The sequence below is a fragment of the Peromyscus eremicus genome, chromosome 5 (assembly GCF_949786415.1).
Source record: "Peromyscus eremicus chromosome 5, PerEre_H2_v1, whole genome shotgun sequence".
In the NCBI taxonomy this organism is placed as follows: Eukaryota; Metazoa; Chordata; class Mammalia; order Rodentia; family Cricetidae; genus Peromyscus; species Peromyscus eremicus.
Window position 1 is genome coordinate 102,163,097 of NC_081420.1, and position 27,567 is coordinate 102,190,663.

Genomic DNA, 27,567 nt, shown 5'->3' on the forward strand with positions numbered 1-27,567 from the left:
AAAGAAGAAACACAAAAAGTACACTTCATTATCCATGCACTTTATAATAAGCTTATTATAATAATTATAACATATAATTATATATTAGTATTAATATATAATATAATATGTAATATTATAATAATATAATTATAATTTTATAATAAGCTTGTTATTATAATAACAAGTCTATTAAATTTGTATCACATACTATTGTACATAAAAATATTGTTACAAAAAAAACATTAAAAGTAACCCATGAAAAGGCCTCCAAATTTATCTTTTTTAAATTTTTCTTTTATGTACATGATTATTTTGCCTACATGTATGCCTGTGCACTTGTGTGTGCCTGATGCCCTCAGAGAACAAGAGGGCACTGAATTCTTTAGAACTGGAGTTACAGACAGCTGTTAGACACCATGTGGATGCTAGGAATCAAACCTGGGTCCCTGGAAAGAGCAGCTAGTGCTCTCAACTGCTGAGCCATCTCTCTAGCTCCCAAATTTTTAAAGTAAAGAGATTTAAACACTGGGACATGTTACAAAGGAATGTGGGTGAGGAAGGTTGAGGGACAGACAAACATCTAAATCACCAAAAAATTTGAAAAGTCAAGCTAGAACTCAGCAGGCTGAGGCTGGTGGATCACGAGTTCAAGGATCTGCTTGGTCTATATATTAAATTCAAGACTAGCTTGCGTTGAGAGACCCTGTCTCAAATTTTTTGTTTTATAGTCACCAACTTCCAGCATTGTGGTACATCCTTTAATCCCAGCACTCAGAAGCCATAGGCAGGTGGATATATGTGCCAAGATATATGGCACCCAAGTAACAACACCCAAGGTTGTCTTCTGGCTTCCAAACAAATGTGCACACACAAACATGAACAGAGACAAAAGACCACATGTAGTTATGTAATTAAAACTAAGGATACATTTTTCTGGTTTTGTACAGGTTAAGTATATATTCTACCACTGAGCTACCCCCAACCCCTGCAAATGCTTTTTAAAAATCAATCTGCATGAATATGTGTTTTCCCTCTTGATATTATTGTGATACATACATTAATTTATTTTCATATGCTGACTTACACTTGCATTTTTAGAATAAATCTCATTTGATAAACAATCCTTTCACTGTTCTGTCAGATTTGGTTTGTCACTAGTCTTCTGAGTATATTTACATCTATAACCATAAACACAAATATTTTTACCCCCTTTTATTTTCCGAGACATGGTTTCACTGTGTAGCTTTGCACCTTTCCTGGATCTTGCTCTGTAGACAAGGCTGGCCTCGAACTCACAAAGATCCGCCTGCCTCTGCCTCCCAAGCGCTGGGATTAAAGGCGTGCGCCACCACAGCCCGACTACCCTTCTTATATCTATTGTCCCCATCAGTATGTTTTTGATATTTATGTATTTATTTTTCAGAACAAGGTCTTGTTATACAGGCCAAGCTGGCCTTGAACTTGTAATCTTTCTGACTTAGTCTCCCATTCCCACTGACCTCTGTATGTGCATGAGCTGCTACATTTGGCTTATTTTTTTTCCCTTTAAAATACAGATGGGAGGCAAGGCTTAAGAGATGGCTTAATGGTTAAGACCACGGGCTGCTCTTCCAGAGGACCTGAGTTCAATTCCTAACACCCACATGGCAGCTCACAACTGTCTGTAACTGTACAGTTCGAGGGGATCCAACACCCTCACACAGACATACATGCAGGCAAAACACCAGTGCACATAAAACAAGTAAATAATATTATTATATATAATTTTATTATTATTATTATCTTTGTTTTGTTTTGTTTTTATTTTTGTTTTTCGAGACAGGGTTTCTCTGTGTAACAGCGCTGGCTATCCTGGAACTTGCTCTGTAGACCAGGCTGGCCTTGAACTCACAGAGATCCACCTGCTTCTGACTCCTGAGTGCTGGGATTAAAGACATGTGCCAACACCACCTGGCAAATAAATTATTACAAAAAAAAAAAAAAAATCACAGGCAAATGAGATGGTTGCTCAGCAGGTAAAAGCAATTGTTGCTAAGCCTAACAGCCTAACATCCTGAGTTCAATCCACAGACCCACATGGTAGAAGAAAAGCAAAAGTTGTCCTCTGACCTCCACATGTGGGCACCATGGTATGCCGATGTCTGCATACATAAGCACACACACTAAATAAATAAATGTAATAATTTTTAAAAACTCACAGTCCTCCACATCATTCCTATCCTCCACTGAAATCTCTCTAATGGCTTTCCTCTACATTCAGAGTCAATTCTAATTCCTCCGATGGTTTACATGTAAGGCCTATGAGATTTGGACCCTTGCTGTTCTTATCTTGTCCTATATTCCTTCCCACAGTCCACTCCAGACATGCTGGCTTTATTACTTGAACCATTGATCATTCCTAACCTCAGGACTATACTATTTATTTACTTTTTCATTATTTATTTTGGTTTTTTGAGTCAGGATTTCTCTATGTAACAGTCCTGGCTGTCCTTGAACTCACAAAGATACACCTGTCTTTCAGTGCTAGGATTAAAGGCCTGGGCAACCACACCTGACTTTAACCTCAGTATTTTATCCCTCTTGAATGTTCTCTCTCTTCATATTATCCTCCTCCTTCATCTCATTTAGCTCTGTACCCAAAGATCAGTACCCTCAGAGTAGCCTACCTTATTTACATCTCTTATAGTACTTTAGTATTTTTCATAGTACTGACTGCTATCAATATAATTTTAAATTGAGTTATTATCTACTCTCCTGGCAACCATACAAGCTCCAAAAAGCAGAAACTCTCTTATTCATCATTCTCTCCCTTCTGTCTTTTACAGAATATTATGGAAGCAGTTATATTTATTGAAATGTGACTACTTCAGTCAGTATTCCATAAATACATTGTAAGTGACACTAAAGAACAAAGGGCTGGAGAGATGGCTCAGCAGTTAAGAGTACTTATTGCTCTTGCAGAGGACCCAAGTTTGATTCCCAGCACACATCAGAAGGCTCACAGCACCCACAGCACCTCTAATTCCAGTGCCAAGGAATATGATGCTATCTTCTAGCCTCTGTGGGCATTGCATAAATGTAGCACACATACATATACATAAAATAAACAAATCTTTAAAAAAAAGGACAAAAATGGCATGTGTTAAATTTTAAGGAATTAAATGAAGTTCTTAAAGGGTATAAATTTATTTTTAAAAATATAAGATATAGGCAAGCACATGAAAAAAAGTCACTTAGGCTTAAAAAAAAATGGAAAGAAACATGGAAACCAGTTAGGAATCTAAAAATACTAAAACCAAAGTTCTGAAATTTTAAATTAGGATAAAGGCAGGAACACAACAGAAACTATGGAAAAAAAAGTAATAAATAAATCTTATCTAGAGATCCTAAAGAGATATTTGTAATTGACCACATATAGCATAATACAGAAAACAAGTCAGAAATTCTAAGCTTCAGTACCTAAAAGATGGCATCACTAACAAATAGAGTATGACTCTGCTATAGTAAGTAGAAGGGTATTATATGACAGATGTGAGAAAAAATAGTTCTGTATGATTTTTATTTTTCGTCCGTCCATCCATCCATCCATCCATCCATCCATCCATCCATCCATCCATCTTTGAGACAGGGTTTTTCTGTGTAACCTTGTCTATCCTGGAACTCAATCTGTAGACCAGGTTGGTTTCAAACTCATAGAGATCTGCCTGCCCCTGCGTCTCGTGTTGGGATTAAAGGCATTCACCACTACTGCCTAGCTCCTTATGATATTGTTTCTAAGACTCAAGGAGAGAGAATCTAGTGCCTTGGTGGTGGTGGGAAGATAATTTCTCTTTCCAAACACCTTGCCATGCTGTTGTTTCTCTGTCTATGGCATTAATAACTTTTCTAACCAACTCCTTACTTACATCCAAGAAAGAGAGCTTGTGTGTGGCTCAAGGGGCTGCAACCAGGAAACTTCAAATGTAAATCACTGATTCCTACATGCTGCTGAGCTCAATATCTACCAGGTAATCTAGTTTGCTAATGTGTCTCCAGCTTAATGGTCAAGCTGTAGATGTCTGTTTCCTTCTGTTTCTGTGTGGTAGAGTATGAGTTTAAACAGAAATCATGTAAATCTCTATCTATATATTTACCATATAACACAACATTAAAGAAGAAAGGCAACTTTCAACAAGAGAGAAAAGAGATCAATAACTATAGGGTACCTATTATTTACCAGGAAGCCAATGATCAATATGTCATTGAATCCAAGCATCCTGCCTACCATGGGAATAGTAATTATCTAACACTGGATAATAAGCTACTCTATATTTATAAACTCATGATTGGTCAGTAATTTAGGCTGAAATCAGCTGAGCTCTTTCTGGTGTGTATACTTTTGATGGTTGACAAGGTGGATCAGCTTCAGAGGATTAGCTGGTTGTCAACGTGAGTATCATGATTTTTTCTTGTATAATATCTCATCCTCAGTACCATATTGTCCTGTTCTCATAGAGATGACAGGAGATTTCAGACCAAGATGTCTGCTATGCCCCATGGCCCAAGCCCATGTTCCAACTTGAAGATCAACTCAGGTTTGGACATACAGTGCCCCAAGAACACCAGACCTGTAGCCTTTTAAGCATTACAAACCCACAGAAGATCCTGAGGACCAACTCCATACAGCCACTCTTGTCAGCTGAAATCCACAGCTACACTCTCAAAAGATACTAAACCTATTTCCTCTATAGAATTAGAGAAACCCTGTCTTAGGGAGAAAAAACGGTTCCCTCTTGAGGAACAAAAACAGACACTCAGAATTAGTAATATATTGATACAGTTTATATTTGTATATTATAAATATACAGTTTCATATTTAGTCCTGGCTGTCCTGGACCTAGCTGTGTAGACCAGGCTGGCCTTGAACTCAGAGATTTTCCTGCCTCTGCCTCCTGAGTGCTGGGATTAAAGGCATGCACACACCACCACCCAGATACAAGAGGGAACCGTTTCAAATTCCTTTGTTTCTTCCATAATTTACTCTTATATTTTTAAAGATCAGGTTTATACTACTATTTCATAATATAAGTACTATCTTTTTAAAGATATATTATCTTTTGATCATTTATCTAGGAAGATAAAAACCAATGTGGTGGCTTACAACCTGCCTGTAATTCCAGTCCTAGGAAGACACAATGTCCTCTTCTGGTTTGCAGGGGGCACTGCACACACACACAGTACACAGACATACATGCAGCCAAAACACCCATACACACAAAATAATAAATTAAATAAAAAGAGAGAGATTGGTGGCTTTCAAATAACATATGCACATCTTCAGTCCTATTCCCCTAGCAAATCTGTACTTTTTAAAAAAAAGGAATTTAAGCCCAGCAGTAAGGCAGGCAGATTTCTGAGTTCAAGACCAGACTGGTCTACAGAGGAAGTTCTAAGACAGCCAGGGATACACAGAGAAACCCTGTCTTGAAAAAACAAAAGAAACAGAAAACAACAACAACAAAAGAATTTAAACCAGCATTCTGTGTTTGCACTATTACTGCATGTATGCTACAGAAGCCATATTTTAAATATATACATACAACCTTTTTTCTTTTTTTTGAGACAGGGTCTTACTCAGCAGCTCAGACTGGCCTTGAACTTGTAGCAATCTTTCTTCTAAGCTATTCAAATGCTAAGTTTACAGGTGTGACTTACTATGCCTAGCTTTATCTGCAGATTTTAGTTACATTTTCATAAAACTTTAAGCTAGAATTAATTAATGCCTTTTATATTAAGAGCCACTATGCCTAGCTTTATGTTGTAGATCTTAATTAATTACACTTTTATTAAACTTTCTGTTTGAGCTAGAGTTAATATATGCCTTTCATATTAGGTTTAGCTGCTTATAACAGAAAAATCCAAAGCAACTGTAACAAACATTTTAAAATAATAAAGTTTGCCAGGCAGTGGTAGTGCACACCTTTAATCCCAGCACTTGGGAGGCAGAGCCAGGTGGATCTTTGTGAGTTCGAGGCCAGCCTGGTCTACAGAATGAGATCCAGGACAGCCAGGGCTACCCAGAGAAACCCTGCCTGGAAATTTCAACAAACAAACAAACAAACAAACAAACAAAGTTAGTTTATTTTTCATATTCTATAGATCTTTTCTGTAGGGTCGGTCAGTACACCTAAAATAAATCCTCCAGTTTCTCATCTAACAGAGTATAAACTTACTTCAAGTAAGTTAACAAAGGTATCATAGGTTTTACTATTTAGTCTGCAAACTTTCAGTGTGTCTCTCATTCAATTAGCATTTTCAGTAGATCTACCAGTGTTGCCCTCAGAACCTCTAATTCATGTCTTAATGAAGATTTTTTACCTCATCTACTAAAATTACTAGCATTGCTACATGACAAGATAGAAGTTACCAATTGGTATATAACAACAACAACAACAACAACACACACACACACACACACACACACACACACACACACACACACACACGAAATCTAGGAAGCCTACCATGTTTTTATAGACCTTTATCAAATTCTACTGTTTCCACCCTCATCTCACATCCCTTTTCCAGAGACATCAGTGTTTCAAATTCCTGACACTACCTTGGGCTCTTAAGGTACAAAAATGACTTGTGTCCTTTTTGCCTTATCAGAAAATTCAAGTTGCAGTTGTCTTATATTCAACTAAGGTAAACAATGTGCAATTTACTATATTCAAGCAGAATTTGTAGCTTTCTGTAAATACCTTAAAATTTACATATTAAAAAAATACTAAAATATTTTCATTTGTAACTCCTTTAAATTGTTTTGTCATTAACAAATTAATAAAATTGAGCCGGGCAGTGGTAGTGCATGCCTTTAATCCCAGCACTTGGGAGGCAGAGGCAGGCGGATCTCTGGAGTTTGAGGCCGGCCTGGTCTACAGAGTGAGTTCCAGGACAGGCTCCAAAGCTACACAGAGAAACCCTGTCTCGAAAAACCAAAATAAATAAATAAATAAATAAATAAATAAAATTAAATTAAAGATTTAATTGAAAGAAAACTAGTTAATAAAAATAAAATTTTCAACATGAACACAGTAAAAAAAAAAAAGGCTTAAACCACTAAAGAAGAAATTGGAAAGGCATACATGTATATATGTACATGTGGAAAATTTAAATTTAATGATTTTCCTTTGATTCTATAGTAGCAAATGAGTTAAATGATAATGCCACACACACAAATACACAAAACAAAACAAAAAACTCACTACCTAATCTATTCTTTACAGGGAGACGGAAAAGGTCAAGGTAGAGAATGGTTATATACTCTGCTTTAACTAAGTCCATTTAATCCTAAAACTCCTACAGAGTGCATGTCATTTTTATTTTCCAGTCTGCAGGTGAAAATTGTAAAAAAAAAAAAAACAAAAAAAACAAAAAACCTGGAAACTTTTTCAAACTCAATGCTGATAAATGCTTCCTTCTGCTGTACCTATTGCCTTTCATGTTCAAACTGTATGAAATCAATAGTTTCTCCAGTGAGGGAAGAAACAACAGCTTCAGCACTTGCCTCTAAATACTTGAAGAGAACAGCATCCACCTTGCTGTCACCAGAGACTATACATAAGCTTAGCACATTAAAGACTCTACATCGGGGGCTGGAGAGATGGCTCAGAGGTTAAGAGCACTGACTGCTCTTCCAGAGGTCCTGAGTTCAATTCCCAGCAACCACATGGTGGCTCACAACCATCTGTAATGAGATCTGGTGTCCTCTTCTGGCCTGCATTCATACATGCTGTATACATAATAAATAAATCTTTAAAAAAAAAAAAAAAAAAAGACTACATCATTGTTGAATGAATAACTTTTGGAATAAGAGATACAATTCATAGCACAAAATAACTCAAGACTGGTAAATATAATATTTAAACAATAAATACTAAGTACCTGGCCAAAATGAAGTAGTTAAATCTAAAATTGAAAATACAAATTTAATTTATTTATGTTACTATTATGCATAAATGCTATTACAGGGTATCACGTGACAAGTGGATAAGCACCATATATCAAAGAATCCTTAGTCGCATTAGATGACTTATATTCATACCAGCTTGGCAAAGACGTAAGCCACCTTGTCCTTTTCACTTTGATAAAGTAAACTACTGCTGTGGGAAGGTAATCATATATATAAGATTTCAAAGGGATATACATAAATACATTTCATAACACACATCTGCGTAAGTACATATAATACAGCATAGGAAAAAAAGGACTGCTCCTCTGCATCTCAGAGATTTTAAAGAAGAATAAACTAGCTAGACTATCACCTGATCCTATCCCAGAAGCATATGTTATAGGCTATCAATAAATTACTATTGCTAACATTATCCTCTAAAATCTTTCATCTACTATCAGTACTCTTCTAATCAGGCCATCCTCTGCTGTGTAAAAGAAAGTAAGTTGTTGTTTGTTATGTTTCTATATCGTTTCCATAGCAAAGGTCTGTGCCTGCTTAATTTAACTTAAGCTGGAGGGATAAAGCCTGAAGGTCACTACAGGACACATTATAGCAACTTTAATAACAACAGTTTCATTATCAGTCCTGCCAATTTACTTGGGGAAGGCCCCTGGATTTTTCTATATCAGAAACATGAACATACTAGAAACATTGTAGAGATGCTAAAAAATACAAAATTAAAATTGCATAATATAAATTTCTTAAAAGTAACAATGTGACAAAACAAAAATAAATGTTAAAATGTACATATAACAATGTCATATAAAAAATCATCACTAGAGTCAGGTATGACAGCACACACTTGTTATTCTAACACTTGGAACATAAGCAGGAAGATAAGTATTTCATGGCCATCCTTAACTTCACAGTGACTTTTAGGTGAATCTGAGCTATATGAGACTTTGTCTCGAAAAATAAAATAAAGAAATTATCACTAGGCAATGGATCTTGACATATGATAAAATACAAAGCCTAAAAACAACAAAATTATAAACCTTGTTTTTCAAACTTCAGTAATTTCTATGGTAAGATTTAAAATATTTCTGCCTCAAGCTAGGGACAGAATTCAGTCGTACAGTACTTACCTAGCATGTATGAGGCCCTGGGTACGGCCCCTAGCACAGCAACAAAACAGAAAAGAAAAAGCTGACTTGCCATTGTTTAATCTATACTCTTTTTACTTTTGAGACACAGTCTCACTAGGCAGACCAGGTTGATCAAACTATAGCATAAGCTTTTCTTTTTCCTTAGTGAACGTCACAAGAAATTCCCATGTGTCACCACCTTGATTTGACATGCAGGCATTTATATACTATAGCATGCACTTTACAATACTGAGTTGTATTAAATATCACTAGCACTGATATAATTGCTGACTACAGTCCCACACAGTTTCCACATATTTTATATGCATTCTTGAATGTCTGTTTGGCTGTGTGCATTTTTATCACAGGTAGAGATTTTTTGTTTTGTTTTGTTTTTTCAAGACAGGGTCTCTCTGTGTAGTTTTGGTGCCTGTCTTGAATCTCGCTCTGTAGACCAGGCCAGCCTCGAACTCACAGAGATCCGGCTGGCTCTGCCTCCTGAGAGCTGGGATTAAAGGCATGTGCCACCGCCGCCCAGCCACAGGTAGAGATTTAAGTAATTACTACACTAGTAAAGATATAGACATGTTCCATCCCCACAAATAAGTTTTCTTGTGCTGTCCCTTCATATTTGTGACACTTCAACTCTGTTTCCTGGTAACTATTAATCTTGTTCTGTCTCTAAAGTTCGTTTAATTTGAGAAACTATAAATACAACCATATTGTATGTAATGCTGGGAGGTTTTTTTTTTTCTTCAATCAGCACACTTCCATAGAGAACCACGACAGACCAAAGCACCATAGAGAACTACAAAAGTTGTTGCACACACCAACGCTTTGTTCCTTCTTACAGATGGTAGCAGTATCCTATAAACATACTAGAGGTTGTTTAATCTACTTAAGATGTCCTGTCCTGTCCCCCATCCCTTCCCCACTCATCCCGAGACAGGGTTTCTCTGTAGCTTTGGAGCCTGTCCTGGAACTCGCTCTGTAGATCAGGCTGGCCTCAAACTCAGAGATCCGCCTGTCTCTGCCTCCCAAGTGCTGGGATTAAAAGAGTGTGCTACCACTGCCTGATATTTGAGTTGTTTCTTATTTGGGTCTGTTAACAGCTATAAATATTGGTATTCAGGATATTGTGTGTTTTTTGTTTTTTCTTTTTGTTGTTGTTTATTTACTTACTTATTTTTTCTTTAAGATAGAAGCTCACTTTGTAGCCCATATTGTCCTAGAACTCACAATGTGTCCCAGACTGACCTTGAATCCACAGTGATCCTTTTGAGCTAAGTATTCAGTGCTTTGTTTTTGTTTTTTCAAGACAGGGTCTCACTCTGTAGCCCTGGCTGGCCTTGAACTCACAGAGATCCACCTGTCCCTGCCTCCCAAGTGCTGGGACTACAGTCATGAACCACTCACTACCCTTGGCTGAGTCCTCTGAAGGCTGAGATTACAAGTAAGAATCAGCACCAGTGGTTTAAGACTCAGCATTTCTTAGTAACTATTTTCTTTTAACTTTTTACTTATTTTTACTCATTTACGTTCATTGGTGTTTTACCTGCATGTATGTCTGTATGAGGGTGTTGGGTACCCTGGAACTGGAGTTACAGACAGTTGTTAGCTGCCATGTAGGTGCTAGGAATTGAACCGGGGTCTTTGGAAAAACAGCTAGTGTTCTTAACCACTGAGCCATCTTTCTAGCCCCAAGGTTTCTTTTTTTTTTTTTTATGTTATAGTCAAGTGAAATCAAAATAAAAAAAATAATTTGATTCAAAGCTTTAAAATATGAGACGTACTTAAAATATACCAAATATGCAAATTTTACACAATTTTATTCTAGTTAGGTTAAAAGAAAATAAATATTTCAATCACAAAATGTTCAGTATAATTCTATCTGCTATGGTTGATGTACATGTCCTCCAAAGGCCTATTTGTTAAACCCTTGGCTGCCAATCTGTGGTACTACTGGGAAGTGGCAGAAACTTTAAACAGTGGGAGTTAGTTGGAAAAAAAATTAGTATACTGGAACATGGTGGGAGGGGGCATTTCTTTTTAATGATTTATTTATTTTTATTTTACGTGAGTTAAGTGTTTTGTCTGGATATCTGTATGATGGTGTTGGATCCACTGGAACTGGAATTACAGACAGTTGTAAGCTGCCATGTGGGTGCTGGGAACTGAACCCAGGTCCTCTGGAAGAGCAGCTAGTGCTCTTAACCACTGGGCCACCTCTCTAGCCTCCTAGACTCTATGAGGTAAGGGTGTTCCTCTGCCATGTGCTCCCATCATGGTATACTGGCTCACCATAGGCCCAGTGCAACAGAGCCAACCAACAAGAACCTCTAAAACTGAGCCAAAATAACCCTTCCTCGGGAAAGCTGATGACCTCATGTATGTTATCAGTGATGGAAAGTTTACTAACCTACTATCCTTAAAAAATTAATGACAGCTGGGCGGTGGTGGCACACACCTTTAACCCCAGCACTCTGGAGGCAGAGGCAGGCAGATCTCTATGAGCCTGGTCTACAGAGCAAGTTCCAGGACAGCCAGGATTGTTACACAGAGAAACTCTGCCTTAAAAAAACCAAAAAAAAAAAGAAAAAAAAATTAATGAGGCTGGAGAACGGCTTAGCAGATAAAAGCACTTGCTGTTCTTACAGTGGACTTGGGTTCAGTTCTAAGCACCTACACCCTGAGGCTCATAGCTTCCTGTAACTCCAGTTTTGGGAGATACAGGCACATACAGACAAAAAGGCACACACAAATACACATAAAATAAATTGTAAAAAATTAATTCATCTTTCTAGACAACTATCTAGTCTTCCACTAAATATATATTCAGAGAAAAGTGAGGGAGAGAGAAACTGAAATGTTACTAAAATGTTACCAAATGTTGCTTATTTTTCAGAGTGACAAATTTTGGATAATCTATTGCATCATTTTTTTCTATTTTCTGCATAACTTAAATCTGCATGACTTGAATGCACACGAAGTTCCTTTATCATTTTCTGCCTTATTGCCTTGTGACAAGTTCTCTCACTGAACCCGAAGCTGGCTCTTTTGACTAGGCTGGCTGGCCGGCCAGAAAGCTCTTGAAATCAGCCTGTCTGTACACCCTAATGTTGAGAGTTACAAGCATATATAGTCATGGCTGGCTTTTAAAGTCATTGTTGAAATCCAAACTCCAGTCCTCACGTTTACAGAACACGTTCTTTCTCCACTGGGTCATTTCCCTAGTCCTGTATCACATTTTAAATGAACATGTATTATATTTATAAAGACAATATGCTCTTTTTTATTTGTGTGTTTTTAGGACAGGGTTTCTCTATGTAATCCTGACTGTCTTAGAACTAACTTTGTAGACCAGGCTGACCTTGACCTCAGAGATTCGCCTGCCTCAGCCTCCCAAGTGCTGGCCACCACTGCCCAGCACAATATACAGCAATTTGACCACCAACATCTTATTTAACCAGATCAGGAAGGTTTCTTCTAGACTAACAAAGAAAATTCAATGCAGAAGTACAGCCCTATCAACAAGCACACAAAACAGAGGCTCTCCTGATTTGAGTTTTCTCTCTCTTTGCTAAATCAATACCCTCACTCAATCATTACCATGTGTACGGCATCTATGAAGCAAAGCTCCCAAGTCTCATACCTTCACAACAGGATGACCACCAGTAGAGGCCTTCACTGCCCCTCGGCTACCTTCAGTTTCATAATGGGCTCGATGATGAGTTTTAGGTTGCACTTCTATTTTCAATTCACATTGTCCAAAGTGAGTTGGTAAAGGCCAGTCTAATGGAGGTAATGAAGATGTGCTATAAACAAAACATACACACAGTTTCACCATATTATCATTGCCAAGCACAGATTCAAAGCATCTCTATGCCAGTTCCAATATTTTTTCCAATGTTTTTTTTAAACAAAGTATTCCAAAATCAACTTCACTTAGTAAGTTATAGTACCAATTATGGTAGGTATTTAACAGACCATCCTTTTAAATTAATTAATGCTTTATTTATTTATTGGTCTTTGAGACAGGGTTTCTCTGCATAGTCCTGCCTGTCCTGGAACTTGCTCTGTAGACCAGGCTGACCTTGAACTCTAGTCCAAGCTGAGATCTACCTGCCTCTGCTTCCTGAAAACTGGGATTAAAGGTGTATGCCCCTACCACCCTGATGATTATTCTTTTTAATGAATAAATAATTTTTTTTTTGTTATTGTTTTTTGTTTTTGTTTTTCGAGATAAGGTTTCTCTGAAGCTTTAGAGCCTGCCCTGGAGCTCGCTCTATAGACCAGGCCGGCTTCAAACTCACAGAGATCTACCTGTCTCTGCCTCATGAGTGCTGGGATGAAAGGCATGTGCCATGACTACCAGGCGAATAAATAATTCTTTAACCTAAAGACTAAAATATATTGTTTCTGCTTTCAGGAATCCTTTTTTATTTTGAAAAAGGACAAACCCTATAACAATTTGTAAAACTTTCTCAACTCTCTATATAACTATAAAAGCAATCAAAAAAGTAGTTCAGTCTCTTAAAGATATTTATCTCTGGCTGGGCAGCAGTGACACACGCATTTAATCCTAGCACTCAGGAGGCAAAGCCAGGTGGATCTCTGTGAGTTGGAGGCCAGCTTGGTCTACAGAGTGTGATCCAGGACAGGCACCAAAACTACACAGAGAAACCCTGTCTCGGGGGGGGAAAAAAAAAAAAAAAAAAAAAAAAGATATTCATCTCTGAATATATATCTCTGTAAGACTAAGTATTTTTTTATGTGTATGAGTGTTCTACCTGCATGTATGTCAGTGTACCAGGTACATGTCTAATACCTGTAAAGGCCAGAAGACAGCATTGTATCCCTTGGAGCTGAAGTTAATACTATAGAAGGCTGTCAGCTGCCACGTGGGTGTTGTGAATCAAACCTAGATCTTCTGGTGTTGTAGAATATTAGTTTAAGATGTGTTACAGTCGTTTATGCTGTGGGATATTTATTTAATGATGCAAAGATGTGTTGCATTTGTTTAACTCTATATAGCTGTGTTACTTTGTCTGCCTAAAACACCTGATTGGCCAATAGCTAGGCAGGAGAGAGAAATAGGTAGGGCTGGCATGCAGAGAATAAATGGGAAGAGAAATCTAGGGAGAAAAAGAGAGAGGAGGAGCAAGAAAAGGAGAGGATGCCAGCCACATAGCCAGCTACAGAGTAAGAAAGAAAGATATATAGACTAAAGAAAGGTAAAAAGCCCAGAGGCAAAACATAGCTAAAAAAAGAAACGGGTTAATTTAAGTTAGAAAAGCTAGCTAGAAACAAGCCAAGCTAAGGCTGGGCATTCATAAATAAGAATAAGTCTCGGGGGCTGGAGAGATGGCTCAGAGGTTAAGAGCACTGACTGCTCTTCCAGAGGTCCTGAGTTCAATTCCCAGCAACCACATGGTGGCTCACAGCCATCTGTAAAGAGATCTGGTGCCCTCTTCTGGTCATACATGCTGTATACAAAATAAATAAATAAATCTTTTAAAAAAAAAAAAAAAGAATAAGTCTCTGTGTATTTATTTGGGAGCTAGGTGGCAGGCCCCCAAAGAATCCAAAAAAAAAAAAAAAAAAAAAACCCAACCAAAAAAAGCCCCACAACTACATTCTGGAAAAGCAGTAGGTACTCTTACCTACTGGGCAATCTCTCCAGGCCCCAAGACTAAGTATCTTTAAAATCTAAATTTTTATATTTCTGTCTGTAAGTATCGCTCTACACTTTGGTATGGATCTATGTGGAAATCCATCTATTATGCTTGTGGCCTCCTCCACTTCCTATCATTTCACTCTTCTCTCTGAAAAACTGCTTATCTTAGGCAATCCTCTGTTACTTGAGGAAAAATGTAGTTTCAGTGCATAACTGCTTAAAACAAGCATAAAGCATCTGTAGTATGTTTTAAAAAGGTTAGTATTTCCCTTGGTTAATAGGAATTTAAACAGTATAAAGACCTACAGGTTAATTTAGATATATTAATAATAAAAATGTTACATGGCTGCCTGTGGGTCTCCATGCTTCCCACCATGATGACAATGGACTAAACCTCAACTGTAAGCCAACCCCAATTAAATGTTTCCCTTTATAAGAGTTGCCATGGTCATGATGTCTCCTCCGGGAATAGAAACCCTAAGACATAAACTTTCTGTACCATTAAAAAAAAAAATGTTACATGGGCTTGGGAGATTGTTCAGTAGGAAGAGTGCTTGCCATTCTATGATGAAGGCCTTAGTTCAAATCCCCAGAACACACATGTAAGCCAGCACAGTGTCCTCAGTTTGTAATCCCAGTACTGGGGAGGCAGAGACAGGAGGATCCCTGGGGCTTTCCAGACAACCAGGTTCAATGAGAGATCTTATCTTTTAAAAACTAAATGGAGAAGCAAATAAGGAATGAGGAAGACATCCAATGTCAACCTCTGGCCTCCACATGCACCTATATGCACACATGTACACATACACACAAAGAAAATATTGAACTAGAAAATTACTTACATATTTACAGGTCAAATAGTAATGGACACAAAGCTCAGTTAGTAGAGTTCTTGCCTAGCATGCAAGAAACCCTGAGTTTGAATCCTAGCATTACATAACATAACACTTGTTATCCCAGAACTTTGGAGCTAGAGGCAGGAGGGTCAGAACTTCAAGGCCATCGTCAGTTATATAGTAAACCTGAGGTCAATCTGAGCTACATAAGATCCAGTCTCAAAGAAAGAAAACAAGACCGTTGAAAATTTAAAAAAAAAAAAAAAAAAAAAATTAAGTTAGGAAGGCTAAGCAGGTAGCATGGAGGCTGGAGCTGTAGCATCACACATTTTAGGTCATCATGGGTCAACACAGTATTTAAAAGTAAATAAATTGTGGGGGAAATGCTTGCCATCAATAGGGCAAAGCTAGAGGAGAACTCAGTCAGTAAAGTGCTTGTCACACTATGCAAGCACAAGGACTTCAGTTCAATCCCCAGAACCCACACAAAGGTGGAAGGAAAGAATCAACTCCAGAAAGTTGTTTTCTGAACAGCACACACAGGGAACGACACACATGCCACATTCACGCATATCCTCCACAAGTGTGCACACATACAACAATAAAGTTGTTGTGTGCCTCTGTGTGTGTGTGTGTGTGTGTGTATATGTGTGTGTGTGTGTGTGTGTGTGTGTGTGTGTGTGTTAAGCTTGGTGAGCTCTAGGCCAATAAGAAGCCTTGTCTCAAAAAACAAGATGTATGACTCCTGAGGAACAACACCCATAGCTGTTTTCTGGCCTCCACATGAACACACACATACTTCTTCAAAATATGCAAATTCCCAGTTAATTTATTAGTAATATAATTCATACTATTAACCCACCTGTACAATCATCTCTTCTAGATAAGGAAATTCCTTTTAGGGATCCTTAAAGTTTGTTTACTATTATCTACAATCTATCAGCTTTCATTTTCTTTATCTATATACTTTTAAATGTAACTTTAGTCAATTTAAAAACACTTTTAAGACTTAAAGGGAAATAAAAAGGACTTCTAAGTTTTTGGCTGGTATAATTTATTTTTTTTAAAAAAAACAAAGAACAAGGAAGATGAGGGCAGGGAGAGGAAAGAGAAGGAAGGAGAAAAAAGGAGAGGGAAGGGAAAGGGGAGAGGGAGGGGAGAAGAGAGAGGGAAGGGAAAGGGGAAGGCAAGGTAGTCAAACATAGACAGATAATGTAGTTAGACAATGCAAATGACCTGTAAGCATGAAAAAACGATCAGCAGCCATTTCTATCAACTCACCGAAATATAGGGGTGTGGCCAGGCTTTGGTTTGCTCCAGGTAAAGGGTGAAGGAACTGCAAGAAATTGGTCACCAGATGAATCTTTCTTTAAAGGATACTGAGATCCAAGGCCATCATCTACTGAAGTTTCCCGGGATGGTGATAAGCTCCCTTGATCATCGGAACAGACCTCTAATTTTCCTGGTAGTATGGCAGCTTGATCTTCAGAAGTCTTCCTTGTTTTCAAAGGGATATCAGTCTCTACACAGTACTGAAATGGGAAAGGTGCAGGGCCAAGGCCTGATCCAGTGTGGACAGAAGCAGTAAGCCAGGTATCTTCTGTTACACTTCCCCTAGGGGAGTGGCCAGGGGAAGGAACAGGTGAGTGATGGGGTGAAAGGGAACCAGCATAACAGACTTCAGCACTGGAGTGCCGTCGTTTACCACAGGGAGAAGTGGGCCTTGATGAGGGTCCTGAGGCTGGTCTGGGGCTCAGCCAATTCTCATCAGTGATACTGGATCTAGGAGAGTGGCAAGGAGATTGCCTAGGTGACAAGGAGTGTCCAGGTCCATACTGTTGCTGCCAGGAGTCTTCTCCAGGACAGCCTCCTGGAGAGCCACCCGGAGAAGTCAGAGGTGAGCCAAGAGTAAATCGAGCAGCAGCTTCATTCAACTCTGAGTCCACATCATCATAAATGTGTGAGAGAGATTCACAAGAAGATGCATCTGAGAACCAGCTCCTAGAAGAAATGCTGCTGGCAGGACTTGGACTAAAGGAAGACTCCCGGTAGGATGGCTCAAGTGGAAGATAGAGATGATCTCTAGAAGGTCTTTCCAAATATTCCCTTTCTGGATCATTTATCTGTAGGTCATCTTCATGTGCATCTGTTCCTTGATGACAGTTAGGAGAGATGGATGTAATTTGAATACTTGGGCACTCAAAGGGTTTGGGACCACCTAATGGGCTATATTTAGATTCAGAAATATCACCAGTTCCTTCATAATTTTTGTGACTTTGGAGCTGAAATGATGGCGACAAAACAGAAGAGTGAGACTGCAGCAGTCCATGATGTGGTAAGCCAGGTGATGAGTTTAAAGTAGATGGAGGTGGATCTACATTAAAGATGTAAATGGATGCACAATCATCTGGCTCAATATCTATGAAAGGGAAGGAAAAACAAAAAAAAAACCACCACAACCAAAAAAGTCAATAAAAGAAATTAGAAAATTCAAGTGTATAAATTACTAGATGAAAAATTAATAACAATCTTGCGAGAAAAAAATTTGGACACCAAAATGCATGTCATTAGCTCCAGTAAAAGGTTGGGCACAGTGATTCTGTTTATTGCAACACATGGGCAGAAAGATTACTGAGCATTCAATGCCTATCTTAGCTATATAGTGAGGTTTAGGCCAGCTTGAACCACAACAAAGGTGAATTTAAAAATGAATCTTTTTATTTTTGCAGCTATGCATGAATATTACATATGGAAATATGTAATTATGTGACATTCTTTTTCTTTACTTCCACATTTCCAAAAATTATTATCTGAGACTAGAGAATATTTTTTTCTAAAAGGTATATATACACACACACACACATATACTCTCACACAAATAAAACTAATTAAAGCCACAGAACTATAAGATAATATAAACTGGGCTAGCAAGATGGCTTAGTGGGTAAAGGTGCTTGCTGCCAACCCCAGTGATAACGGGCTCAACCTCTGGGACCCACATGATAGGAGAAAACCAACTCCTACATGTTGTCCTACAACTTCCATATGAGCACTACGGCATGTGCATACTCATACCACCACCACCACCCAAGGGGAAAAAAACCCTGAATTTATTTTAAAATTTCAGATATTATTTTAATTTTTTGTGTTTGCCTGCATTTATATTAATATACCACATGTATGTAGGCGGCATCAGATCTCCTGGAACTGGAGTTACAGAAGGTTGTAAGTCACTTTGTGGGTACAGGGAACTGAACCTAGATCCTCTGTAAAAGCAGCAGGTGCTCTCAATATTGAAGTATCTCCCAGCCCCAAAGAATTTTTTTCTTTTTGGTTTTTTCGAGACAGGGTTTCTCTGTGTAGCTCTGAATTTCCTGGAACTCACTCTGTAGACCACGGTGACCTCAAATTCACAGAGATTCGCTTGCCTTTGCCTCCAGCATGCTGGGATTAAAGGCGTATGCCACCACCACCACCCTGCAAGAATTTTTTTTAATGATAGAAATATTTTTCAAATGATAGTGCTATATTTGGCACTTGCAAGTTAAGACTGAATGAAACAAGAGTCTTTGAAAAGCACCTGGGGCCCGGGCGGCACATGCCTTTAATCCCAGCACTCGGGAGGCAGAGGCAGGCAGATCTCTGTGAGTTCCAGGCCAGCATGGTCTACAGAGCGAGATCCAGGACAACCAGAGCTACACAGAGAGACCGTGTCTCGAAAAACCAAAAAAGAAAAGAAAAGAAAAGAAAGGAAAGGAAAGGAAGGAAGGAAGGAAGGAAGGAAGGAAGGAAGGAAGGAAGGAAGGAAGAAGAAAGAAAGAAAGAAAGAAAGAAAGAAAGAAAGAAAGAAAGAAAGAAAGAAAAGCACCTAGGGCCAGGCGGTTGTGGCACACACCTTTAATCCTGGCACTCAGGAGGCAGAGGCAGGCAGATCTCTGTGAATTCGAGGCCAGCCTGGTCTACAGAGCGAGATCCAGAATAGGCACCAAAACTACACACAGAAACCCTGACTTGAAAAAAAACAAACAAACAAACAAACAAAAAACAAAAAAAAGAAAAAAGAAGAGCACCTGGGAAGTCAGGTGGTGTTGGCACATGCCTGTAACTCCAGGACTCAGGAGACAAGGCAGGTGGATCTGAGTTCAGGCTACAGAGAAACCCTGTCTGGCGCGGGGGGGGGGGGGGGGGGGGGGGGGGGGGGGGGGGGCGGGGAATGATATATATGATGATAAAAGCACCTTGGGGGTTGGGAGGGAGTGATGGTTCATACTTAAAATCCTGAATTTGGTAGGAAGAAGGTTCACCAGTTCTAGGCCAGGGCAGGCCAGGCAGTGAGTTTAAGGACCATTCTGGGATACACAGTGAGACTGTCTCAAAAACAAATGGTAGATTTTTATTAATTTTTTGGTGAGGGTATGGTTTGTTGTTTTGTGTGCTACCATTAACTTTGACTCTTACTCACATTATTTCTCTCTGTAGGTCTCAGTTTCCTTGCAATAAAATTCAAGATTTCTCTTTTAAGAAGTGTCTATAATTAACACAGACATCTTCTTCCTCTTTAGTTACATCATTAAGAATTCATGTTTTCATACAGCAGACCATTTTACAAAAGCCACTGTTTGGGGCTGGAAAGACGGCCCATCAGTTGAGAGCACTGGCTGCTCTTCTAGAGAATCTGGGTTTATTTATTTTGCTTTTCAGGTTTTTTGTTTGTTTGTTTGTTTGTTTGTTTGAGACAGGGTTTTACTATGTAGCTCTGGATGTCCTGGAACCCACTGTGTGAACCAAGTTGGCCTTGAATTTACAAAGATCTTCCTGCCTCTGCCTCCCAAGGGCTGGAATTAAAGGCCTGTGCCTGCACACCCAGTATCTAAGTTTGATTTGACTCCCAGCACCCATATAGCAGCTCACAAGTGTCTGAAACTCCAGTCCCAGGGGATCCAATATCCTCTTCTGTGGGTACAAGACACACACATGGTATACAGACACATATTAGGCAAAACATCCCTACACATAAAATAAATTAAAACAAAAAAAGCCAGACACCACTAGATCCTTTACCTAAATAGAAAATAACTGATTGAGGATTTTGACTTATAGTTGATTATTAATTTTCATAAATTTAGATTTTTTTTTTTTATTTATTTATTTTTTTTTTTTGGTTTTTCAAGACAGGGCTCCTCTGTGTAGCTTTGTGCCTTTCCTGGAACTCACTTTGTAGACCAGACTGGCCTCGAATTCAAAGAGATCCGCCTGCCTCTGCCTCCCCAGTGCTGGGATCAAAGGCGTGCGCCGCCACCACCTGGCTAGAATTTTTTATTTATTCCCCAGCTAGGCATGATGACACACATATATGTAATCTCAGTACTCCAGCCTGGGCAGTGGGATAGAGTTTAAGGCTAGTCTTGCCTGCAAAGAGAAACCCTTTCTCAAAATTTTTAAGTGGAAATCACCCACGAGAGACTTTATAGTTTCATTCTAATGTTGATTGTTATACCAGTTATTTTAGTGGTTGAATAATGCTGAAATTCATACCTCCTTCCAAGTAAACTAGATAAAAAAGCATATACATAAATGATGTCTTGAGGCTATAGAAATGGCTCATTGGGTAATAGTGCTTTCTGTGCTGACATGAAAACTTGAACCCAAATCGCTATCAACCCACGAAAAGAGGTGGGTATGGCTGCCTGTGTCTGTGACCTCAGCACTGAGGGCTGAGAGGGAGACAGGTCTCAGGAATTCCTAGCAGGCGAGCTAGCTTAGCTGAAATGGTGAGCTTCTGATTCAGTGAGAGACCCTGTCTCAAGGCTACAAGGTGAACAGCAGTAGATGACAACATATGACATCCTCCACTAGCCTCCTTGTGCATGGGAGCATGGACACGCACACATATAAACACATGCAGAATGTCTTAAAGTAGTACAAAGACATGAACACAAAAGATAATGTACTGCTTCATCTTTTTCCTATGTGTTTAAAAGTCCCAATTCCGAAAATAACAGCAGCCACTCCAACCACACTAGATGTCATGATGCTCCAGAACCACCTCAAGACTTAATTTATTTTAAATGTTCTATCAGCCACCAGAGGGCCCTAGGAAAGCAGACAATAATCTGGAAAACAGTGATAGCCTGCTCATGTCTACTAACAGTAAACCAGGAGTTGGCAAAATACAGCCTGTGAGCCAAATCTGTCCCTACCACCTGTTTTTTTGTTTATGACAACCTACAAGCTAAGAATGGTTTTTAAAAGAAACTGTTTTATGAGATATAATAATGTGATTCAAATTCAGGTGTCTATAAATAAAATTTTATTGGAACTTGGCCACATTCAATTATGTGGGTTATTTTCCCACAGTGATAGAGAAGAGTAACTTCGAAAAAACACCTAAGTGGATGCCACACTGCTGCTTGGGACACAGTGATATAGTTTTGCAGTGCTCAGGACTGAACCTAGTGCTTTACAAATACTTGGCAAACATTCTCCATCAAGCTATATACCTAGCACTTTTTGCTTTGTTTTTGAGATAGAGAAGCGTCGGTGAGGGAGTATCTCACCATGAATCCCTGACTGGTCTGCAAACTGCCATGTACACAAAGCTGACCTATAACTCTCTATGATACCAGTCTTGTGTTGACTTGCAGTGATCCTGCTGCCTCTGCCTCTGCCTCATGGCAAACACCAGTAATCCCAGCAGATGGATGGCTGAGGCATGCATACATAGCAAGACTCTGTCTCAAAACAAAAATAACAGCAACAACAATAATCAGTCAATCAATAAATAAGCAAAATCTACATGGCAGTACAGGCTCATAATCCCAGCACTGAGAGGTAGAGTTAGGAAGATTATGAATCTGAGATCACCCTTGGCTATATACACCTGGCTCCTCAGTCCAGCTCTGCTTTCAAATTTTTAGCAAGGCACAGTGGCTCATATCTGAAATTCCAGTACTCAAGAGGCTAAGGCAGGAGGATTGGCACAAGTTCAAGGCCAGCCTGAGCTACATAGTGAGTTCCAGAACAGTCTGGGATATACTCTCAAAAAGCAAAAACAACAAAAAGAATGACTATGGATTAAGCAATTCTTCCCAGTTATATATTCATGAGAATGAAAATATGTCTATATATGAATTTTTACACATATGTTTGTAACTGTGTTATTTGAAATGGCCAAAGGGCTCACAACCATCTGTAATGAGATCTGATGCCCTCTTCTGTTATGCAGGCATACATGCAAATAAAGCACTCATATACATAAAATACATGAATAAATAAATCTTAAAAGGAAGAAAGGGAGAGAAAGAGAGAGGGAGGAAGTTAGGAAGGAAGGAAAAAAGGAAGGGAGGAAGGAAGGAGGGAGGGAAGCCTTTAATGCTAATCCCAGCACTCAGGAGGCAGAGACAGGCTAATTTCTGTGAGTTCAAGGCCAGTCTGGGCTACAGAGTGAGTTCCAGGACAGCCAGGGCTACACAGAGAAACCCTATCTCAAAAAACAAAAAAAAACCCAAAAAACAAAACAAAACAAAAAACCAAGAATAAAAAAAATATATAAAATAAATTTTAAAAACGCTGCTATATCTAAAGAAATGCTGCTACATCCTGAATGAGCCTTGAAACATTCTAAGTGAAAGGCACAGACACACAGTCACACAATAATTATACTGTGGCCTTTGTATTATATACTCATAATAAGCAAATCCTGAATTAGGAAGAAGTGAAGATAAAACTAAAAAACTAGCTGGGCACAAAGTTTTTGTTTTTTTTTTTTAATGAGCAATTAACCCTGCTCCCAAATTTCCACACCTCTCCACTCTACTTTTTCTTTAGGCAGTAAGCGAAATTTTCTGACAAGTAGAAGGATGACTGGGCAACCATACTAAAAACAGGATGATGAAATAAAGTCACTCTAAAACGTGCACACTGAAACCCTAGGTGCTCTTCTACTCCCTTGGCTCACAGCATAACACACTTACACTCTCTAGGCAATAGACTGGCAGTCTTCTCACTTGGGAATCTAATTAACCTAAGAAAAAAAAACTACAGATAATGACTTCAAAGGTAACCTAGTAAAAACCCCTACAAAGAGGCCTGCAGTTAGCAAACACCACTTGTGATCACAGAACATATAATTTTGGTGCCCCATTTTAAGTGATAACAGGTAACAACAATCACCACATAGCTGAGAAAAGCTTCAAAATTTGAAACAGTCGAAAGCCATAGTGGCACATGGCTCTAATCTCAGCTATCTGGAGGTTGAGGCAGAAATATCAAGTTTGAGGTATAGTGAGCTTCAAGCCAGCCTAAGCAGCAGAGCAAAACCACAACTCAAAAAACAAAAAAGGAAAAACAAACAGATGCCCATTTAAGATTTAACAAGAGCCAGGTGTGGCAACACAAGCCTGTAATACTAGTACTAAGGAAGCTGAGGCAAAAGATGTACAGTTCAAAGCCGGGCGGTGGTGGCGCACGCCTTTAATCCCAGCACTCGGGAGGCAGAGGCAGGCGGATCTCTGTGAGTTCGAGGCCAGCCTGGGCTACCAAGTGAGTTCCAGGAAAGGCGCAAAGCTACACAGAGAAACCTTGTCTAGAAAAACAAAACAAAAAAAAAGATGTAAAGTTCAATGAGAGAGCCTATCTCAAAGGAATAAGGTAGAGCATGGTAAAATAGACTGCCCAACATCCTCCTCTAGCTTCTGGGCATGTGTGCGTGCAAACACAAACAAATAAACAAATAAGAAAAATTGCTGAAAATTACATTATAGCTTGAATCTGAAAAAAAAAATATTGCAACAGAAAATAACAAAAAGTAACCCCTGCTTGGCTGGAGCTGGCCCTTCCTGAGGTCTTTGTTAGATCCCTTGGGGGGGAATAGGGCAGATGGATTGGGCTTTTTTAAAATAAAATTGATGTTACATTGAAAAGAAAAATAACAAAAAGTAAAGTAATGTATTTTCGTAGTCTCATTAACAAGCAATGATAAGCCTGGCGGTGGTGGTGCACCTGCCTTTAATCCCAGAACTCAGGAGGCAGAAGGAGGATCTCAGTGAGTTCAGGGCCCACCTGGTCTACTGAGTGAGGTCCAGGATAGCTAGGGCTACAAAGAAAAATGCTGTTGGGGGCAGGGGTGGGGGTGGGGGGACTGGGACAAAAAACAAAACAATATGCTGAGAAGCGCTGTGCTATAATGAACACATAATTTGACACATACCAATTTCTATTATTAATATATCCCACCAATGCAGAACAAAAATATTCTTCTAAAGTATTTATTTACTTATTTATGTGTATGAGTGTTTTGACTGAATGTGTGCCTGTGCACCCCACACATGCCTGGTGCTCACCGAGGCCTGATGAGGGTATAGGTTCCCCTGGCCAGCCTTGTAAACATAGGCCAGCCAGGAAACAGTGAGACCTGTCTCAAAAAAATAAGAAGAACCCCAAAACAAAGTGAACAGCTACTGAAGAAGACACAAACCTCTGGCCTCTACACACACACACACACACACACACACACACACGCACACGCACACGCACACGCACACGCACACGCACACGCACACGCACACGCACACGCGCACACACACACAAGTGCATGTGTACCAGCACATATACAGCATGCATGCACACACACCAATAGTGATATATGTCTGTAGTTCCAGCTACTCAGGCAAAGGTCAGACTGCTTGAGTCCAGGAGCTCACTGAGACTGGGTCACATAAAGACACTGTCTTTAAAAACAAGCAGGGCTAGGGAGTTAACTAAGTGATGTCTGTAGAGGTCAGAAGAGGGCAGTGGAACCCCTGGAACTGGAGTTACAGATGGTTGTAAGCCATCATGTGGGTGCTGGGAACTGAACCTGGGTCCTCTTAAAACAGCAACAAGTACTCTTAACTGCTGAGCCATCTCTCCAATCCCTCTTTTTCCCCCTTAATTTTCCTTTTCTTTTTTATGGTAAATCAACTTTAATTAGTTACTAGAGGAAGGAGAGAGATATCATTTAAAGGAGCATGGGCAACTGAAGTGACACTACTTAAGGAGAGGTAAGGTCTCATGAGTCTTTCCCTTACAATATTATTTTCTAAAGTGAGCATTTTTCTTATTCTGTCATTTTAAAGAGCTTGAAGGGCTTGATTATTATCATAATCATCAAGACAGGGTCTTACTATGTAGGCCGGGCTGCACTTGAACACACAGAGATCCACCTGCCTCTATATCTTGAGTGCTAAGATTAAAGACAAGAACCACCACACTCAGACTGAGTGTGGATTTTTAAAGATTTTACTGTGGAAATTTAAAAACATACATAAAGGCTGACAATATTATACTTAGCCCAATATAACCACCTTCTAGCTTTAACAATTTCCGAATGACACCTAGGCATAGGAACACATGCCTGTAATCCCACCATTTGGGAGCTTGAGGCATGAAAACCGCCATGGTCAGATCCTGCCTGGGAACATTATTGAAAAATGTAAGAAGAATCTGAACCAGACATAGTGACACATACCTATAATGGCAGCACTCAGGAGGCAGAGGCAGGCTAATCTCTGAGTTTGAGGTCAGCCTAGTCTACACCAAGTTTCAGGACAGCCAGGGCTATGTAGAGAGACCCTGCCTCAATAAATAAATAAATAAATAAATAAATAAATAAATAAATAAATAAATAAATAAATAAATAAATAAATAAATAAGTCTATCTAAAATTAATCCATCTTTAGAGCTCATATAATTTCATCCATTTTTGATTATGATAAAGAGTATCACAATTAAATCCATGCTGACACTGCCTGGATGACCAGGAACTGGAGGATAGCCCAGAGACCTAGGATAAAACCAAATATGGCCATTCTCCCTGGCCCCAATCAATAAAAATGATTCCTAATGATGTTCTGCTATACTCATAGATCAGTGCCTAGTCCAGTCATCATCAGAGAGGCTGCCTCCTGCAGCTGATGGGAGTAGATGCAGAGACTCACAGCCAAACATTAGGTGGGGAGCAAGGTTGGAGATCTCCACTGGATCTCTCCCCTTGGAGCTCAAGGAAGACTACAGAAGAGGGGATAAGAATTGTGGGAGTCAGAGGGGTCAAAGACATCAGGAGAGCACGGTCCACAGACTCAACTAAGCAGGGCTCATGGGGGCTCACAGAGACCAAAGTAGCAATCGAGGAGCCCACATAGGTCTGTGCTAGGTCTTCTGCATATATGTTATGGTTGTTGGCTGGGTATTTTGGGAGGACACCGGAGAGTGGGTGTGGGAGTATCTCTGACTCTTTTGCTTGCTTTTGGGACCCTTTTCCTCCTACTGGGTTGCCTCACCCAGCCCTGATGTGAGGGTTTGTGCCTGGTCTTACTGTATTTTGTTGTGCTATATTTGGTTGATGTCTCTGGGAGACCTGCTCTTTTCTGGAGTAGGGGGTGGACTTGGGGGTAAGGGGGGAGTGATAGGGAACTGAGAAGAGTGGAGGGAGGGGAAGCTGTGGTAAGGATGTACTATATGAGAGAATAAATAAAAATTAAAAGAAAAAAAAGTAAAGCTGATAAAAAATTTTACCTCAAATTATAAAATACAAAAGAAATACAGCCGGGCGGTGGTGACTCCCACCTTTAATCCCAGCACTCAGGAGGCAGAGCCAGGCAGATCTCTGTGAGTTCGAAGCCAGCCTGGTCTACACAGCGAGATCCAGGACAGGTGCCAAAAGCTACACAGAGAAACCCTGTCTCAAACAACAACAATAACAAAAGAAATACAAAATTCTAAACCACTGACAATAAATAAAATAAAATCAGGGGATGTAAAGGTTTGACTAAGGATCTCACACTAAAATCCAGGCTGACCTAGCACTTACCATGAAGCCAAGGTCAGACTCAAACTCACAGCAGTCCTCTTGCCTCAGCTTCTCAAATACTAGAGTTGCAGGATGAAGCCATTAGGCTTGGCTGAAATGCTTAGCTTAGATGCAAGAGGTCTTATTTTCTGCTAGCAGCAAGACAT

The 27,567-nt window shown here is 39.3% G+C and overlaps 1 protein-coding gene across 3 annotated transcripts in view; it reads right to left on the bottom strand.

Annotated features, from left to right (window-relative positions):
• Nfatc3 (nuclear factor of activated T cells 3) overlaps positions 1–27,567 on the bottom strand; it is an 81,783-nt gene that overhangs the window by 42,850 nt on the left and 11,366 nt on the right. For all 3 annotated transcript variants that reach the window (XM_059264079.1, XM_059264080.1, XM_059264081.1), the window contains exons 2-3: positions 16,855–17,992; positions 12,713–12,875 (exon numbers count right to left, since the gene is read on the bottom strand). In XM_059264079.1, coding sequence (XP_059120062.1) covers positions 12,713–12,875; positions 16,855–17,992 — 1,301 coding nt within the window. The remainder of the gene's footprint in view (positions 1–12,712; positions 12,876–16,854; positions 17,993–27,567) is intronic.